Raw genomic sequence first — 20,748 nt, 5'->3', positions numbered from 1 at the left:
ACAACAACAACAACAACAACAACAACAAAAAATAGCTACAATCATTTAAAACACATTCAAAATTAGCAACACTTTCATCAGATATCATCATTTCATTAGAGTTCCTAAATGCAACAATGAACAAACAAATTACTTATGAACCAGTTCATTTTAATGAGCCAGTCAAAAGTATTAATGAAAAAGCATTATGCTTGTGACTTCAGACTTAGGATAATAATAAACACTATATATTATATGTATATTATACACTTATGGTGTGCTGAAATACTACTGAAAATTCATGATCCTAACCTTCACCTCCTTGCTGAAATATCAGCTGGCCAGACAGCGATTCATCTTTTCTGTATCATTTAAATACTGATGTCTGGGAACTAGAGGTTTGACAGTATAGTGAAGTATTTTTACTATAGTCAAGTATTTAATTAAACTTAAATACTAAATAATACTTAAAAACTTAAATAATAATGAAAAACTTTCATTAAAAAGTACGACATTATGCTTTGAAATGTTGTGAAGTAAAAGTTTTCCAGAGAAAAATCCTCTGATAAAGTACAGACACTTGAAAAATGTACTTAAGCAGAGTAAAAAGCATAATCAAAGATCAAAGAAACATTTGACTGATAAAACCCGGCATCCATTGTCTTTCTCTCTGTTCCTGTAGCTGTAGTGTGTGGAAGTGCCAATCTGAACACCCGTTTAGGAGCAAGCAGCTCCCTTGTGTCTCCAGGCATATGGCCATGGATGGCCAGTCTGCAGTTTAACAACAGTCACGTTTGTGGAGGAACGCTAATTGCTGAACGGTTTGTCATGAGCTCTGCCAGCTGTTTTAACAGGTAATGGCACTTAAATATGAAAAAAAAAAAGGCCTTTTGATTAGAGAAATAAAAATTATTTGATTTAATGGAATTCTTTCAATGGAATTCTTAATTTTGTCCAGCTCCAACAATGCTTCTGATTGGTCCGTGATCCTGGGCCGTATAAATCAGAACGGCTCCAACCCCAATGAGGTCTCTATAAAAGTGGCGAATCTCACCATCAGCAATGCCTCAGGCGACAACGTTGCAGTCTTGCAGCTGGCCGTTGCACCAAACCTTACGAATTTCATTCAGTCTATATGTGTGGACGTGGGAGAGAATACCTTCAGCACTAATACTCAATGCTGGGTGGCAGGATGGAGCTTAGGAGCAGGAGGAGGTGTGTTTTGTGTGGTTCGAGTAAATCCTATGTAATGGGGATAAAATGTCCCCACAAAGACATTTTTGGTCCCCATGAGGAGAACAGCTTATAAATCATACTAAGTGATGTTTTTTGAAAATGTAAAATTGCAAGTAAAAATCATTTTGTACATGGAAAGTCCCCATAATACATGGAACCCGACGTGTGCATGTCCTGGAAAACCCTACTTGGGGATATGGGAATATACAAAATGGATATTTTTGGTCCCCATGAGGAAAACAGTTTATATATCATAAGTAATGTTTTCTGTAATGGGTAGGTTTAGAGTTAGGGTGTGTGTGTGTGTGTGTGTGTGTGTGAATGCTTTGAAACATTACACTAACAGCTAAAATTAGATTATTATAATGTTTATCCTTTTTCCATGTCTTCCAAATTTTAAGTTGTTTTCCTTCTTTTATAGTGAATCAAACTCTTCAGGAATTCAAGACCTCTATTGTGGATTGTGGAAACTCACAACAACAAAGCAACAGTATTTGCACAAGTTCTTTGAACTTACAGCAGGCAAGTCAATTCTGTTTAAAACAGGAAGGAAATATAATATATTTACAGTTTACAATAAGGTTTAGTTTATTATTATTTAATGCATTAGGTAACTTGAACTAAAATATGTTTAGATCAAGTTAGATTCATATTAAATTCTATATTAATACATTTCAAGTTGTATTAACATTACTTAATGAATTATGAACAAAAAATAATTAACAATGAACATTGTATATCCTAAATTAACATTAAACAAAAAAACATAAAACATAAATTGTTGTTCATTGTTAGTTCATGATGCCTATTTCATTAACTTGTTTCCATAAAACTAACCAGGGCTGCATTTATTTAATCTAAAATAAAGTATAACAGTAACATTAATTATTATGATAAAATAGTAATGGGAAATTATCCCAATTTAAAAAAAGCTGTTTTCTATTTAAATATATTTGTGACAAGTGTGATAAGTGATAAATATATGTTTTTGTAAATTTTGGAACATTCAGTAAAGATTTGCCTCTCTCTCTCACACACACACACAGGGTGATCAAGGGGGTCCGCTGATGTGTAAGCAGGGTCTGTCATGGATCCATGCCGCTGTTTTGACAAGTTACAGATCCCGCTCTGCACTCCGTCAAGATATCCAGGTCTTAACTAAAACCTCCAGCTTTGAATCATTCCTGAGAACTGTGGTGGGCCCTTTCCCTCCAAAAGCCACCAGCTCCACAAGCTCCACAAGCGCAACTACAACCAGCACCAACTCAACCCAAGCTGCCACTAATGGGTCACAAGTATCTTCTTCCGTCTCTTTTACGCTTTATGTCCTGTTCCTCTCACTTGCAGCTTTCCAAATCTTTCTTCAAGGCATCAATTGAGTCTTTTGAGTAGAAAAGGCCACTTTTCATTAACTATAATAATAATAATAATAATAATTAATTCTTTACATTTATATAGTGCTTTTCTCTGCACTCAAAGCACTTTACATAGAAGGGGGAATCTCCTCAACGTCCACCAATGTGCAGCATCTTCTGGATGATGCGACGGCAGCCATATTGTGCCAGAATGCCCACCACACACCAGCTTATTGGTGGAGAGGAGACAGTGATGAAGCCAATCAGTATATATGGGGATGATTAGGAGGCCATGATGGACAGAGGCCAAGGGGCAAATTTGGCCAGGATGCCGGGGTTACACCCCAACTCTTTCGAAAGACATCATGGTATTTTTTGTGACCACAGAGAGTCAGGACCTCGGTTTAACGTCTCATCCGAAGGACATCAAAAGCTTTTGTGGAGCACATAATTCATTTTTACTTCTGACAAATGTGAACTCTTGAGATCTCTATTATCTCACACCATGAAGCTGTTGCCTGTTGTTCTAACTACTATTACATTGCATGGTTTTCTCTGGCAGTACTGTACCTTAAAACAAGTGCATAGCTAATAATTTATGTAAGCAGGCATATAGTTTACATATAGTTGCATTGTAGCAGATACAACATGTAGTTGTGATTCAGCATGGCACTTTGTGAAAATGTCCCAATTTGAGTGGTTCAGTTATAATACTCACTATAGCATAGCTTAACCAACAAGTACCTCAAGCTGTACCACACTTGGGACATTACTGTAAGTTAAATAAATTAAAAAGTGCTTTGGAAAATTCATCAATTTTATTAAAATGTGAATGTGTATTTTTAGGTTGTAAAAAATATTAAATTAAAATAACAAATTAAGCTGAAAAAAAAAAACCTGTTTTGTGCATTTCTTTGAAGCATCCTGGGCAAGAAGCAGAGGCATGTGGAAAGAATGTGGCTTATATTCTGCAGTCATTGCTGCTAAATGTGAGCCTGTGCAGTTTAACAGATACTGACAAAAGATTAACAAAAGAATATACTTCCTGAAGCATCTCACACAACCTGTATTTTCAGCTTCCTGGACAAACATTAAAGGTAATTTTATTCCTGTTTTTAAGTGTCAGTGTTATATATGCCAGCAACAGGAAGCTCAATAGCACAATGACCTAAGTGTGCCATAACTCGCATGGTAAGTGAGAGGAGATATGAAAACACTGATTAATGGTGGCGCTGCTCTGCTGGCAACACGGACTCATGTGCATTGGCCAGCTGTTGTCTGTTGTCTACGTGTTATTAAGTGCTGTCTTAAGTTAAAGTTGTCAAGTTAAGTTAATTAATTAATCATAATGAGGATGATTCTGGCAGTTTTTGTTGCTGGTATTGATCGGAGCTGAGATTTTCGCTTTGAATCGAGTGACACCTGCACGCTCTGTCTGCGTGCTATCGTTGTGCTACACTAGAGCGGAGCTGCTTTTACCGAGGCCTGCAAGGACGACGCTATCCACGGACATACCTGAGGATGTCAGAAGGAAGCGTGTTCATCCGACACGACCCCGAAGAAGAGGAAAGAGAGGAGGAAACCGTCTCCGTCTCCGAAACGTCTGCCGTCCATGATTTTGAGCAACGTGCGGTCTTTAAGTAACAAAATAGAGGAGCTGCACATAAACTTGCGCTTGAGTATCGCGACTCGTGCTTGATAGTGTTTACAGAGACCTGGCTCCACCGTCATGTCCCTAGCTCAGAGGTTGAACTTGAAGGGTTTTCCCTTGTTCGAGCAGACAGGGATGAAAACTCGGGGAAGACAAGAGGCGGTGTCTACATTAGGGATGGATGGTGCTGCCAGTAGCCTATACAGTGAGAGACATTGTGCAGTTCTGATGTGGAAATATGGTTTATCATTGAGGCCTTTTTCAGTGGCGTAGACAGGGGAGGGCCCATGGGGGCACTGGCCCCTCCTGAAAACTGATTGGCCCCCCAATGTGCCCCCACCCTTCTAATTGTCTGTCACTCAAAATTTCTAATTATATCTTTCGGCTTGCTTTTGAATAATTAACAGTTCGCCCATGCTTCTCAACAACCGGACTAAGAAGAGTGAGCTTCTGTTTTCCAACTAAAAATAAGCATATGGTAAGTTGAGTTAATTTATATTCCTTTTTTTTCTTTAATTAGCGAGTTTTTGCAGCGCTAGATTTTGGTACCATCTTCCAGTGTTAGGACAGCCCAGGTTCGATGTCATTACAATGCACTGTGGCTGAATGAATGTATGTCACGGTTCATAGATCCAATGTCTCTCTCTAGTCTCGTGCTTTGTTGTTTACATGTGTGTGAGTGGGTGTGTCCGGATCGTTACTGTTGATCAGTATCCAGCTGCAATCACTCATCATCACCAGCTGCCACTCATCTCATCTCCTATAAATGCTCACCACTTTCTCATCTCCTTTGTCAGATCGTTGCATGAAGTCTCTGTGTTGTCTGACCCCGTTCCCGTGCCTCGTGTCCCGTCTTGAGTTCCTGTGTTCCGGTTTCGCGTCTTGTTGGATTACGTTTCATGTCTGGATCACGTCATCACTCATCAGAGCACGCTGCACTTCATCCATCACTCCGTGTCTGACCATCAAAGTCCCTGCGCCACCGCCTGCATCACCCGGATTATTCATCATCATCATCATCATCATCATTATTGACTATTAATAAAGAGCTTTTTACTTGCATATTGTGTCCTCGTTTCTGATGTAACAATGTAATGCATAATAACACAATCAGGGTTTTCCTGTGTTGTGATTTTTTTTCGGCCGATATGTGACTTTGAATTGAGAACGAATACTCTAAATTAAATCAGTGTCATACCGCATGACTCGATAATGACTTTATAAGAATTGTAATTAAACTTCAAAAAGTTAAAAAATGATTGCGACATTAGCTAATATAGCCTACAAACTGCGTGCCATGGAACCAGCGGCGCCGGCGCCTCTGATCAGAGTCTACGTGCTGCATGACGCTGTGCAAGCACAAAACAATACAGGAGAAGAGGAGAATCTACGAATATTGTTTGTTTGGATTTAAACACTTCGAAATGGACCATATTCATAAAAAGAATTTTGGTTTATGCACAATTTGCAACCCGGACATGGTATGCAATGGTCTCTTATGGATAAAATTTCTCATAATATCTAGAGATTATGAAGATATTTGATGTTGAGTTTTCTTGCTGTCTGAAACATAAAATAGATGGTGTTTTCCTTCAAATATCTTGTAGTTTTGCAATGTTGTGTTTCACAATCTGGTTAATTTCTTGAATTTTGTGTCAAACAAATTGAACAAATTAAGTGTGTACTGTATATGTTTTCTATGAAGACAGAATTCACAGAGGTTAGTGACAAAACGTCATGACATCCAGAAACATTCTGATATAAAAAACATAAATATAAATAGCAATGTAAATGTAAATCAAATGTTATTAAAATGTATAATAGCCTATATATAAATAAATAAATAATACTAAAATAACACTGGACTAAAGTTGCCGCAGTGTATAGTTGTCATTTTCCTTTTGTAAGTATTTTTCTAGATGTTATCATGTTTAAAGTCTCAATGACATGCAAGCAAACAACCAAATAAAGGATTTCAAGAAAAGAAAAAAAATGTATTCACTTCCTTCCTGTCACATGAGGCTGTCAAATTGTCCATTTGTCTATTACCACTGTCGTAAATCATTTAGCCTACCGCAGCCTACTGTCACACGCATGCTCGCTGTTTATCTAGCACCGGCTTTGGAATGAACGATGTCCACAGACAAGGTAGAGTATGTTGCATGATTTGTAGCGCCCCCTACCCTCTTCTTTGATGGGCGGAGCACCGGGTTCTAATGATATGTCTCTCGACTTAACTAATTTACTTCCTTACTTTTCCCCCTCCTAATCACTCTACTAAAATGAAGATATTAGGTGATTGTCTTTCTAAGAAGCTGTTATATAAAATCACAAAAAGGTAAGTTCTTATCAATTAACAAGTGACTTTATTTAAAGTAAAAACAGATGAAAGAATGAAATATTGTAAAAATAAATAAATAAAATAATTAAATGAAATTTTCAAATGTCTGTTGTGTAATTTCTTTCACAGAAAATCACCTTTGGATCCTCTTAAATCAAAACTCCAATATAATACTCAAATATCAATATTCAATTTTGTATCAGCAAGAAATCAGTAATATAATCCCCTTTGGTATGGGATGATTATAGTCTCAAAAAGATTAACACGTGTAAGCACACTTATTAATGAACTTGATACATGTTGCAGAAATGTTTTATCCATGCCTTTCAACTTGCGTGTGCAAAATTCAAAATTGAATAAATGTGAAACAATTTGTACAAATAGAGACATTTTTGTGAATACAAATGTTTTCCTTTGTATTAGTGTATCATAGTTTGCGCATGCAACACAGAAGATGTGCATGTGTGGATCAGGTGACACGCGTGCATTCATTGACGTCTTTTCTGAGTCGATCTCATTTGATTCATTTGGATTTTGAGACTTTCTTTTCGCGGTTTTTAAGCATTTCACAACCCACACACAAACAACTACAAATGAATAGGCCTGGTGCTAATTATTAATGTGTGCACAACTACCCATCTATTTGACAAATTCACAAATGTGCGTCACTACATTTAAACTAATACAATACAACTTGTGTGTGCAAAATCCAAAATCACATGAATGTGCAGCATTTTGTACAAATAGAGACAATACAAAACCTCGATTTTGTATTAATGTAGGCCAGAATTTGTGCATGCAACAAGTAAGATGTGCATTTGTGGATGAGGTGACACGCGTGCATTCATTGACTCGTTTCTGAGTCGATCCTATTTGATTCATTTGGATTTTGAGACTTTCATTTCGCAGGTTTCGCTTGCACGATCCACACACAGATGTCTGAGAAAACCTGCTACCACTAGATGGCAGTAGTCTGCTAAAACAGACAACGGCAGCATAATAAAGCGTTCTTCCCCATTTAAGACGCTTAATGAGAGTGATATTGAAGCACCAAATTTAGTACACAATATAGGCCTACCTTATTAATAAAGCATACTTTATAGAGGCAAACAGATTACATCAGATTATGAACAACACCCATAGAAAACCACTATAAAACGCTTAACGTGCAATCGCGCGTTGCATGTTCAATAAGGTGTATAGGCTACTGAGTTTAAATATCACCGTCTTACTGCATTGACGTTAAGCTTTTTCTTTATAATATGCTCTATGGGAGGAAAACTATAGAGCCTACAGACAAGAGCCTATGAACGCGACGCGCGGCGTTTCATGTTAATGGCATTTCCCTTTCTGAGCCTGTAAAAAGAAGCTTAACGTGAAATTCTGCAGTTGCGTTTAACTTTGCATGTGTATGGGAGAGAAACCGTCCGAGAGCGCAGTGAAGTACGTTTTAGGTTTGATATTCGCCGCATTTTCTAAAGGGACCATCTGCAAATTCCACTCACAGTCAAAAAATATAAACGTCCAGTCATTCATTCAAATTAATACTTCCAAGGTTGTGGTAAATGCCTAGTGGGCAGACTGACTTAGCCTAGTGTAGCTATGTCCAGCCAATATCCCGATTGAACAGTACGATTTTTTAAATTAGCCTAGGCTACAGTAAATTGTTTTTCTATTCATGTTCCAAAGGTTGTAGTACGTTAGTGATAGTCAGGTGAAATGTTGCATTATTCACCTTTAGTAAGTCACCAAAAACCTGTTTGGTTAATTACAGTAATTTTTGTTTAAAAAAAATATTGTTTACTGTAAATAGGTAAGGGCGGTATTTGGACAATTTCACCTGTAGTAAGCCAGTCTAGTCACTAGGAACATATTACAGCCATTTTGAACATGAAAAAACCCTTTTAGTGAATTACAGTATTTTTCTGCAGAATACAGGCTACATACAGTACCTACATGAAGTAAAGTAAGAAAGTAATTAAGTACATTTTATTTATAAAGCACATTTAAACATAGCAGGGCTATCCAAAGTGCTAAACAAAGTAAAAACAAATAGAATAAAGCATAGAAACAACCAAACAGAACAGGCAGAAACAGCATCAGGAGATCATTAAAATGCCAGGGAATAAAAATAAGTTTTCAATTTAGATTTAAAAATAGCAATTTAAAAATGAAGGGAAGACTTGTGGAAATTTTACTTGTAAATCCGTCTTACAGGAACCTTCTACAAGTTTTGGAATTTGAAAATGTCTGTTTTTAAATATTAAAAGTAATTTGAATGAAAACAAATTATACGTTTTAACGCAGTGGAATTGGCCGACGTTCCCTTGTGCATCACGAGCCGTGGTTAGCGCGTCAAAGCATTCTCATGTAGGCTACAAATATGCAGCTACACCACTGATCTATATAGAATGACTGGATAGCTCATGACGTCATAAACAGTGAAGCCACCGCGCCGCCATATTGGTATTCCCTATAGTGAGCTCACGCGTTCTATTGAATCAATAGGAAATTTTATGATTTGACTGAAAAAACATTGCCTAAAGAGACACAGTTTTTAAATCTAAAATCTCCCTGTACATTTTCACAACGCAAACATCCTAAGCATTTAAATGGGTATTTGTTTAAAGTCGGAAATTTTTCCTGCTTATTAAAAAACGGCAATTTCTTTGCAAAAGGAATAAAAAGCTGTACGAGAACTGCTTTTTTTGATTTGACTGAAAAAACATTGCCTAACGAGACACAGTTTTTAAATCTAAAGTCTCCCTGTACATTTTCACAACGCAAACATCCTAAGCATTTAAATGGGTATTTGTTTAAAGTCGGAAATTTTTCCTGCTTATTAAAAAATGGCAATTTCTTTGCAAAAGGAATAATAAGCTGTACGAGAACACAGTCGGCCTTTACTGAAAAGCTATCTTCACAGGTAAGAAAAACAGTTTGATACTATTAATTAAATAGTGAAAGGTAAAGACCTATATTTTTGTGAATTGGTGAATATTCAGGTGAATATTGTTTCGTAGCCACGAATTAATAATAATAATAGCCTACCTCAGCACGTTATACTAATTTGTTCCCTCGTTTTATTATATTGTAGCCACGTTGTAATTCGTTAAATCAAAATGAGGGAGGGAATTAGTTCATCGTTCAAGTCGTCGCAACAACAAATTATTTAGATCAGTGGACAGGGCGCATAAGAACAAGCAGAGAGCGAGAGCCCCGGTCGCGCGCGCGCACTCTCATCGCCTTCAAACAACACGAGCGCTGTATTGCTCTCTCTCCCTCGCGCATATCAACATCAATTGACAGTACAGTAAAAGGTTGGTAGACCGATTGTGTTTTATAGATTAGTACCCTGCTGAAAAAAACAATAGAAACCATTACAGAATTGCTAATGGTTTTAATGGTTATAAAGAGAACTGTATTGGTTTTAATGGAAACTGTAATGGTCCTAGTGGGTCTCTATTGGTAATTTACTTTCTTCTATTGGTGGCATGTTTTGTCTATTTGTCTGTATTGGTTTTAATGGAAACTGTAATGGTCCTAGTGGGTCTCTATTGGTGATTTGCTTTCTTCTATTGGTGGCATGTTTTTTCTATTGGATACCATTAAGGACCAATAGAACACCTTTGGCAACTTATAGGTTACATGTTGGTATCTACTGGACACCATTATGAACCATTAAGTCTCCAACAAATTTAGTGTTTTCTTTGGTTTGATGATATTAATATATAATTTGTTTGTCACTGATTTCCTGGACTGATCCTATGTTTAAGTGACAACTTTCACAGTAGAACTGAAATTCTACTTTCTCACAACTGTTTATAAACACTCTGTTAAAAAGATACTTGGATCGAGGTACAACCTCTTGCCAAAACAATTTATTTATCAACTGCATTAAATCATGTAACTGGCAACCAGTTATTTTATGATTTCCTCGTCAACATCAACACCTGGCCTCCCTGCTGAAAAATCGAGAAATCCAGCTAAAACCAAGCTAAAAAGCTGGTTGGCTGGTTTAAGATGGAAGTAGCTGGTTTTAGCTGGTCTCCCAGCCTGGCGTGTATGATCAAGCTCGTTTCCCAGCCTGGACAATTTGGTGGTCAGCTGGTTTTAGCTGGTCTCCCATTCTGGCCAAGCTGATGAACATCTTATTATTATTATTATTATTTAGTATAATAATAATAATAATTCATACACACAAACAATAAGTTAATATAGATTAAGTTGATTATAATACACTAGTTAATTGGAACCCAGAATTATTTTTTTTTTTTTTTTTTTTTTTTGCCATTTAGTTATTCTTGTATTAGCCATTTATTAGCTATTCGTTAGTATTGTAACGCAAGGTATCATTAAATGTAAATTGAATTTTTCAAAAATAAAATAAAAAACTTTTAATAGGCTACTTCTTGCACATGAATGGGCCATAGAACTACACAATGAGTTTAAAATTCATGATTTAATATTAATGGTATTTTAAATGATGTTATATGTTTTAATTCTAGACGTTTATTTAAATGCTGCGTGACTTTGAAGTGTTTTAATCCGCGTGCGCGTGAACATTCGAGTCGCATTCAAACACTGGAGCGAGCGCGCTGCGCGAGAGCAGATGGAAACGAGGAAACGTCATCATCATCAACTGACAAACAGCAGAACTCCCGTCTCTCGCTGTTGTTTTCACTGCTTTCAGGTGAGTTTAGTCAACAAATTCACACAAATAATACATACAAACGTCCCTGACACCTTTATTGCGTGTAATTGACAAGCTTCCGTTGAATATTTACTTTATAGAAATGGCTTTGTTGTGTCTTCAAAAAAGTCCGTTAGCATCTCAACCATTTTCACTTAACGTTACGTTAAGCTAAGGCTAACTAACGTTCTCTTACGAGAGTCCTCTCGTACTGCGTTTTTATCAAAACGCTACGGGAAAAGTCTCTTTTCACGAAATACTGAAGCAAAAAATTATCCTTAATTTTCATACATGTAAAGCGCGTTGCAGCAGTAGTCAGCTGTGGCGAGACGGCTTGCTCGCTCATTGGCTGCTCTGCGGCAACTGCATAAGCCTATCGAGCGAGGCCTGAGATGACGTCAGGCCAATGAGGGCGCTTCGCGCCCTCCTTGCCATTTCCCGCCGAGACGGGTGTGGCTAACCTCTATAAAAGGAGCTCGAAAAGGCTGATTCACTTGATTTTCTTCTCTTCAGCGAAGCGCACGCATCGCTGGATCACGAGGAAGCAAGCGTCGTCTGAGGCAAGCACTTCAGCGGGACGAGCCACTTGAAGCCGCTGGCCAACGCCGCCTTCTACTGCCGTACCTGCTGCGCTTTCCGACGCATATCCTTTCATTACCTTCTACTGTTCTTGTGTGTGTGTGTGTGTGTGTTCGCCTTGCGACACTCACCCCCTAAAAGAGCTGCGTCTTTTTAAAGATGCCTTCATGCGGCTCGTGCCGAGCCCCACTCACCGAGGGAGACCACCATGTCGTCTGCGTCTCCTGTCTGGGTGAGGACCATGCAGCGCTCGCGCTCGCTGACGGCGGCTGCCCTCACTGCGAGCTTTTGCCGATGGTGACTCTGCGGACTCGCCTGGCATTCTTCTCAGAGCCTGCATTCCCCGCCGCGCTGCCGCGCCGTAAGAAGCGCCGCTCGCAGCGGGTCCCGGAACCCGCTCCAGCCCGACTAAGCTCGCCGGTTCGCCCGCCTGCTTCACCGGCTTCTCCTGAATCACTTCCTGATGCTCAGCGCCCGCAGTCTGCCGCCGCTTCATCAGAGGAAGTCGGTTCCGAGGCCGCGTCGGGGGAAAAGGATTCCTGCTCTCTGCTAGCTTCAGGCAGCGAGGACTGGGCGAGCTCTGAGGATCTCGCGCCTGCTGCCCGCAAGCCCACTACGAGAGCCAACATCGAGAGAGAGCTCATGCGAGTACTCGCGCTGGCCGCGGCGAGCCTCGGCCTCGAGTGGTCTGCACCGGAGCTCCCCTCTCGCACCCGGCTGGATGGTAGCTTCCTCCCTGGTGAGCGCACTTCTCCGGATTCAAAGCCCGCTCCTTTTCTTCCTGAGCTGCATGAAGAAGTTGCGAAGGCCTGGAACGCGCCCTTCTCTGCGCGAACGCGCTCGTCTGTGTCACCAGCATTTTCCTCCCTGGATAATGCGAAAGACCGAGGCTACCTTTCACTTCCGCCGGTGGAACAGGCGATAGCAACCCACCTTTGCCCGCCCTCTGCTGGACGGCGGACTAAACCGGTGTTGCCTTCAAAAGCCTGCCGCATGACGTCCACGCTGCTCGCGCGAATTTTCTCCGCCGCTGGGCAGGCCGCGTCAGCGCTGCACACCATGGCTACACTACAGATATTTCAGGGTGATCTCCTCCGTAAGTTGGACGAGATGGGACCTGAGGCTATCTGCATCGCGGATTTGAGGAGCGCTTCAGATCTAACACTCCGCGCTACCAAGTCTGCTGCACAAGCCATGGGAAAGTGTATGGCTTCCGCCACTGTTGCTGAGAGGCATCTATGGCTGACGCTCACGGAGATGGCTGATTCCGAGCGCAACGCGTTTCTCGACGCCCCGCTGTCTTCCGCTGGCCTTTTCGGTTCTTCTCTCTCCGAGTTCGTGGAGAGATTTACTGAAGCCCAGAAAGCGTCTCAAGCCTTCAAGCACTTCCTCCCGAAGCGCTCCGGTTCTGCAGCGAGTCGTGGAAAACAGACTCAGCGGAGCTCTCAGCCTCAGCCCCCGCCTTCGGCCGCATCCTCACAGCAGCGACAGCAGCGCAGCTCCAGGCCCCGCTCTCGCTCTAACAGCCAACGCCCCGCTCCGCGCGGGCCGCGATCGAGGATTGTGGTGAAGCCGGAAGCCCCGAAGAAGTCCTAGCACGCCTAGGAAAGCGCAGGTGTGTGAGTCCCGCTGCGGCCGGTCTCTCACCCAAGCGCGCCGCTGTTTCAGTCCCAAGACTTGCGACTGTTCCAGCGTTTTCTGCAAGATGCAAGCCCGCTCAGCCGCCCGCTTGCCTGCACACAAAAGCCGTTTTTACGGCTACCCAGATATATCCCGAAAAGAGTGTATTTTCTGGTGTCCCGGCCACGGCCGATGGTGCTATAAGTGTAGTGTCGATGCCCACTCCTCAGTGCCCATCTCTACACACAAGCACAGCCCTACACTTAGGGCTCGCGCACATAAAATCGACTCAGGTCGATTGCGCTTCCAACATAGTGAAAGTGCCCGCACAAACACTATGTCTCACACACCACAGGCTCTCTGTAAAAACGAGACCTGTGCGCGCTCGCTCTGCTCAGTCAGACAGCGCGCCCAAAGCAGTGAATGTGCCCGCTTCCCACCCACATTTACTCGCAAACATGAGTCCCACGGGACCCGCTCAGCCCTCCCTCACTCAGTCAAGCGCTGTAGTAAGGTCGAGGACGAGCGCTCTGCCCGCTATAATAAGCGCGCCCCCCGCCTCGAATGCCACAGGCATAATGCCTACGTTAGTGCCCCCCGAAGCGCCTCTGTCACACGGCGAACAGAGCGCGCTTCGCATCCAGCCCTTAGCCAGCCATGCAGAAGCATGGGCAGTGCTTCCAGGGGTTTCGGACTGGGTGCTAGGCATTATAAAGAGAGGCTTCTCGCTACAGTTTTGTCGACGCCCTCCCCGCTTCACAGCGCGCGTCCAAACTACGGTGGTTTCAGAAGTAGCACACCTACTTCGCGCCGAAATATCAAAACTGATAAGCAAAGGGGCGATAGAGCGTGTTCCCCGAGCTCAAAGCGAAGGGGGACTATACAGCAGATACTTTCTAGTCCCCAAAAAGGACGGAGGTATCAGACCCATTCTGGATCTAAGACGGCTAAACAGAGTATTAGTGAAACGCAGTTTCAAAATGCTCACGACCAGCAAAATTCTCGCGCATGTTCGCCGAGAAGACTGGTTCATGTCGATAGATCTGAAGGACGCGTATTTTCAAATACAGATAGCGTCACATCACAGGCGATACTTGAGATTCGCCTTCGAGGGTCAGACATACCAGTATACAGTCCTGCCCTTCGGCTTGTCCCTGGCACCTCGTACATTTACGAAATGCATGGACGCAGCGCTCGCTCCCCTCAGACTCAGAGGCATGCGAGTGCTGAACTATTTGGACGACTGGTTGATCCTAGCTCAATCACGATCTCAGCTCGTGGAGCACAGAACCATTTTACTCGATCACCTCGAGAATCTTGGTATCACGGTCAATTGGGCGAAGAGTTCACTGAACCCCAGTCAAACGATTTCGTTTCTGGGTATTGTTCTGGACTCGCAGTCTATGACGGCGCGGCTGTCACCACAGCGCGTGCTGCACATTCAGCGCGCGGCGAAGTTTTTCCGCCGCGGCGTTTTCACCCCGCTCAGGAAGTTTCAAAGGATGCTGGGTCTCATGGCCTCAGCATCATCAGTTCTCCAGCTGGGCTTGCTCCGCATGCGCCCGCTGCAGTTCTGGTTGAAAGCGCGAGTGCCGCGCGGAGCGTGGGTGTCCGGCCGGTTACGCCTCAAGGTCAATCAAAGCTGTGTGACAGCACTGATACCTTGGTTGGCGGAAGGCTGGTACCAATCAGGTGTAAGCCTGGGGACTTCCTCGAGAGTGAGGATGGTGTCGACAGACGCATCCACCTCGGGATGGGGAGCGCTGCTCGAGGGCAGACCGTTCTTCGGCCTGTGGTCGGAACGAGAAAAGCTCCAACACATCAACTGCCTGGAAATGCTGGCAGTGCACAACGCGCTGACGCGTTTTTGTCCCCATATCAAGGACCAACACGTCGTAGTCCGTTCGGACAACACGGCCGTGGTGTCCTATATAAATCGCCAGGGCGGTCTGAAATCCACATCCCTGTACAGGCTGGCGAAACGCCTCCTAATATGGGCTCAGCACAATTTGCGCTCGCTGAGGGCAGTGCACGTGCCTGGGCTCCAGAATGTGGGCCCAGACAGACTGTCCAGGAACAACATTCCCCTGGGCGAATGGTCTCTACACCCACAAACAGTCCGGCTGCTGTGGGAGAGATTCGGCAGAGCGGAGGTCGACCTATTCGCGTCCCGCGAAAACGCTCATTGCCCCGTGTTCTTTTCCAAGAACGACAGCGCGCTGTCCCAGATGTGGCCGCGCTGCCCGCTATACGCTTTCCCCCCCGTCTCCCTCCTGCCACAGGTGTTAGAGCGGGTCAGGGAAACAGAATGCCCAGTGCTGCTTGTAGCACCGTTCTGGAAGAACCAAGCATGGTTTCCAGTCCTGATGCAGCTAGCAGACTTCGCTCCATGGCCAGTGCCATTGAGGAGAGATCTCCTCTCGCAGGCCGGGGGCTCGATTTGGCACCCACACCCGGAGCTGTGGTCCCTTCATGTGTGGGCGCTCAACGGATATCCGTTGACCTCGCAGAGGGAGTAATAAATACCATCACTCAGGCCAGAGCGCCGTCGACTCGGCGGCTTTATGCCTCAAAGTGGTCGGTTTTCTCCGGCTGGTGTACAGCTCGGAGCCTATCACCTCTCGATTGTGAGGTGACGGAGGTTCTCTCCTTCCTACAGGAGCTGTTGGGTAAGGGTAGATCCCCTTCCACGCTCAAAGTTTACGTGGCGGCTATTACAGCGTTCTCCGGATCGACGCTGGGTCAGTCACTAGGAAGGAACGATTTAGTCATCCGCTTCCTCAGGGGAGCTAGGAGGCTGAATCCACCCAGACCTCCTTCAGTTCCTATGTGGGACCTTTCTACAGTCTTGGCGGCCATGAAAGATGCCCCTTTCGAGCCTGTCCAATCTATTAGCCTCAAACATTTGTCTTTCAAAACAGTGTTTTTGATGGCTCTCGCTTCGGTGAAGCGCATAGGCGACCTGCACGCGCTCTCCGTGAGCCCAGCGTGCTTAGAGTTTGGACCTAATGACTCTAAAGTCATACTCAAACCTAAGCATGGCTATGTGCCAAAGTCCCTCAACACGCCGTTTCGGGCTCAGGTTATCTCCCTGTCTGCCCTGCCGGGGTCAAGTGAGGAAGGGGACTCAAGTTTTCTTTGCCCTGTTAGGGCTTTAAGAGCTTACGTTTCCCGCTCCGCTGTCTTCAGACAGACTGAGCAGCTCTTTGTCTCGTTCAGTGGACGTTCCAAGGGAATGGCTGTTTCGAAACAGAGCTTATCCAGATGGATAGTTGACGCCATAGCGCTGGCTTATACTGTCAAGGGCATTCAGTGCCCGTTGGGAGTCAGAGCGCACTCCACGAGGGGCGTTGCCTCCTCGTGGGCTTGGTCCAGCGGGATTTCCTTACAGGATATATGTACGGCGGCAGGCTGGGCCTCGCCGTCTACATTTATCAGGTTTTACAACCTAGAAGTTCCCGCCTTGCAGGCTAAGCTACTATCGGTGTAATAGATTCAGCTGTCTAACTAGAACACTGAAATCGCATGCGCAACGCGCTACCGACTGTCTTATGGGCAGAATTGTGTAAGACCCACATTTCCCACATTCAGTTCAGGTTCCCCACCCTGTCTATGTGATGTCATATTCGCGTCTGCTGGCGCGACCATATAAGGACGGAGGGAATCCCCCTCTTGTCTCTAGACTCTCTCTGTGAGGTCATGTTTACGTCTGCGGACGTTACAGTTTAGGGAATTAAGGTCCCCCATCCCTTATTCCCGGATTCTTTGTGAGTCTATCTGGTGATTATGCACTGTACATCTGGCTTAGCTTCCAGTGATCGGTGTTTTTATCCCAGCACGCACGGCGTTTTACAAGGGGTTCCCGTAGCGTTTTGATAAAAACGCAGTACGAGAGGACTCTCGTAAGAGAACGTACTCGGTTACTAACGTAACCTCGGTTCTCTCTAGAAGAGGGAACGAGTACTGCGTTCTCTGCCGTGCGTACGGTTCACTCTGGTTCGCTTCGGCTATGAAAATCAAGTGAATCAGCCTTTTCGAGCTCCTTTTATAGAGGTTAGCCACACCCGTCTCGGCGGGAAATGGCAAGGCCTCATTGGCCTGACGTCATCTCAGGCCTCGCTCGATAGGCTTATGCAGTTGCCGCAGAGCAGCCAATGAGCGAGCAAGCCGTCTCGCCACAGCTGACTACTGCTGCAACGCGCTTTACATGTATGAAAATTAAGGATAATTTTTTGCTTCAGTATTTCGTGAAAAGAGACTTTTCCCGTAGCGTTTTGATAAAAACGCAGTACTCGTTCCCTCTTCTAGAGAGAACCGAGGTTACGTTAGTAACCGAGTACGTTATAGACTGGAGCTCTTGTTTATTAAAGTTTGGGGTTTTAACCACATCTTTGTGTACATAACAGTTTTTGATAGTTTTGTTTTGCTGGTCATTTGTCAATGGGTGATTGGAAGTAAGCTAATTTATTTAACCTAAAAGAATGCACTGTAACGTTACTGTTAATCAGTGACGTCACTTACAAATAGTGATAAAAAAAAGGTTATTTCAGGAGCAACAGAAAAAAACCCCTCTATTGATTAATCATGATACTAATTTCATATGCATTTATTTCACAATACATTATCTTAAGAATTATATATATATATATATATATATATATATATATATATATATATATATATAACAGTTATATAAATATAAATAAAATAAGTTCTGCTCTAGCTTGTAAATGTTCTATTGTAAATCCTATGTAACATTGTTGGCTCTGTGACAAATTGCATGTTATGTTCTAGATCATCATGCTGAAGGCCTGCTGCACCCCTGTCCAAGAGAATCTCCCCGGCAACCATGACTAGTAAGCAAAACCACCTCAAACATAGTGCACTACTGTTCAAAGGTTTGGGGTCTGTAAGATTTATGCTTTTGAAAGAAGTCTCACATTTTAAAATCATTAACCCCAGGTTTTTTCATTGAGATTGTCCTTGAGAAGCATGTAAGCTAAATAATCAGATAAATAATAGGCGACAAATATAATGTTATAATGGTTGTAGTTATAATAATTAATTTAACTATTATGATAACAGGATATCATGGTTATTGGTATATTTTATTTTATTTCTCTAGGTCTGGTTTGAATTATGTTGGCCAATGAGACAGACACCATACTGTCCAACTCAGGGGTATTTATTTTGTATGCATTTTTTTTTACTGATAAATACTGAAATTCTTTTTACTTTTAAATGCTAAATGTGGTTCAGGCACGCAAGTTATTTTTCACAGATATCGGGCCAGCTTATAAGTATGAGTATACTCATAGCTCATACTCTTAGCCTTTAAAATGTTTGAATTGATATCCTCAATGCAATATCAGGGGGTAAAGATATCATTAGAGTTCTTAAACTTATGGCTATGCTCTTGTTATCAGATGAGATACAATCCCTAGCGTTTGGCCCTGTATTCTTCAGGACAAGACCTTGATGCCATCCACACTCAGTAGATGAAGAAGGTGAGTTTCACAATAGCTGCCACTATCACAAATCAAGAGACTGAACACAACAGGCTTTCATCCATATGAACACACCCATATGTAGGCATGGGTACTGAAACAATACTAATACTTATATTCACTTAAACACAGTTTATGTCTTAAAGGTATAGTGGAGGATCTTTCCGAAGATTTGCACTTTTTCTCCAAATAGCATGCCAAACTTTACCTGTCGAGTAGAAACCTTGCGACTGAGGCATCAGTGGAAAGCCCAACCTGTGTTTTCAGTGCACGCCATCGTGTGAAACAATCTCCCAAAAACACTCTGGTCTTGTTTCTCTCTTCTGAGGCCTTTCTCTTCTTCTCATACACTTCGTACAAACTTTTTCTCTTGCGACCCTCAGACATTTTCAAACGACCCGGTGAAACGGCGAGCTTCAATGAATGGCGTTAACCGTAGCTCACCAGTCACCACACATAAACACCTGAAAGTGCACATGCGCAGAAAGCGAAAACTAAGGGACGAGCACGTATGACAGCCTTACGTAAACATATCACCAGAATGATTGACAATTAGGAGGACCAATAGTATAGATGATCCATCCGGAAGAAAAAAATCCTCCACTATACCTTTAAGTTTAAGCTTGTTGAATAATATGTCAAAAGAAATGCAATGGTCAGGATTATTGAGGGCCTTTTTCTATGACAGCAGACACATGAGATAATGCCTGAAGTGAGTCAGTGAAGGAGAAGATCAAGCCTATGGAGGAGGACATGCAGTTTACACTTCAGGAGAAAGACAAAGATGAGCTCCAGGGCAGATTCAGCAATCATTATAAAGTGAGTTCAGTGTTTCCATGTTTAGGTGATACTGTTTAATAAAGCAGATACATTGTGTTATTTAAAGTGATGATTTTACTTGTTTTATTATTAAAAGGTAATATTAAAGGTTAAAAATTACCCATGGAAATAGACCTGCACGATATTGCAAAAAACTGATATTGCAATATTAAATTTTTTCTGCAATATATAATGCAATATGAAAAACTATTTCACCAAATTACTTAAATAGCTGTATTTGGGAAATAATTAATCATTCTAGAATGATTGGTGTGATTTTGTAGGGGTTTCTGCACAGAAAATGATAAATTGCAAGCATAGGTAAAAAAATGTAACAAAGATGCAAAATAAAAATATTCCACGTAAGTCTAATTTAGGTACAGAAATTGAGTAATCAACTGTAAAATAACATGGCATAGTCTTTACATAGCCTGACTTCACAGAGGCCTATACTGCAATATCACTACCACAGATAGGTATGAATGATAAAACAATATGTTCATGGCTTTAATGCATCACATAACATGCGTGTTTATCACAGTGTGTCAGGATGTGTGTGTCTTGCACCTGTTTTATGAGGACACCGTTTTATGAGGACATCATAAGTACATGTTCCTGATGTTTAACTTGACTAGAGAATCTCAGTGTGTTGTGTTAGTTTGACAGAATCCTGGTCTATGAGGACACTAGTTTTACCGGGACACACATAATGGAATATTAGGATCGATACTGATAACCCATAATTCACAGCTCATTGTGGCTAATACCAATATCGAAAACTATTTGTGCTTGTTAGATTAAATATAATATATTATATTAAATTAAATATAATCATTGAAGAAGTTGGTAAAAATAGCAACCTCTGTTGAAATTGGCTTTCAATAAGTAATACGAAAATTAGTATTTATTTGTCTTTTATATTTTTTATTTGCTCTTCTTTCCTCTTTTCAGATGATAACTGAGAATAA

General features: G+C 42.3%; 2 protein-coding genes and 1 long non-coding RNA gene across 3 annotated transcripts in view; all 3 read left to right on the top strand.

Moving 5' to 3' along the window:
* The window catches only part of LOC307166337 (uncharacterized protein), a gene marked incomplete at both ends in the record, with an annotated part of 60,468 nt that extends 59,239 nt beyond the window's left edge, over window positions 1-1,229 (top strand). Inside the window, 2 exons of the mRNA XM_079884636.1 lie at window positions 662-833; window positions 938-1,229. Of these exons, the coding sequence (XP_079740762.1) occupies window positions 662-833; window positions 938-1,229 (464 nt within the window). The remainder of the gene's footprint in view (window positions 1-661; window positions 834-937) is intronic.
* mcrip1 (MAPK regulated corepressor interacting protein 1) overlaps window positions 1-20,748 on the top strand; it is a 362,891-nt gene that overhangs the window by 99,150 nt on the left and 242,993 nt on the right. The window lies entirely within an intron of this gene.
* LOC307155808 lies at window positions 18,580-19,775 on the top strand. Its single transcript, XR_013820584.1, has 3 exons — window positions 18,580-18,635; window positions 18,881-18,961; window positions 19,650-19,775. It is a non-coding gene; the product is annotated as an uncharacterized lncRNA (long non-coding RNA).

The sequence above is a fragment of the Squalius cephalus genome (genome assembly GCF_949319135.1).
Source record: "Squalius cephalus genome assembly, chromosome: 1".
NCBI lineage: Eukaryota > Metazoa > Chordata > Actinopteri > Cypriniformes > Leuciscidae > Squalius > Squalius cephalus.
Note: the sequence above shows the minus strand (reverse complement) of the source record. Positions and strands in the feature narration are given on the sequence as shown.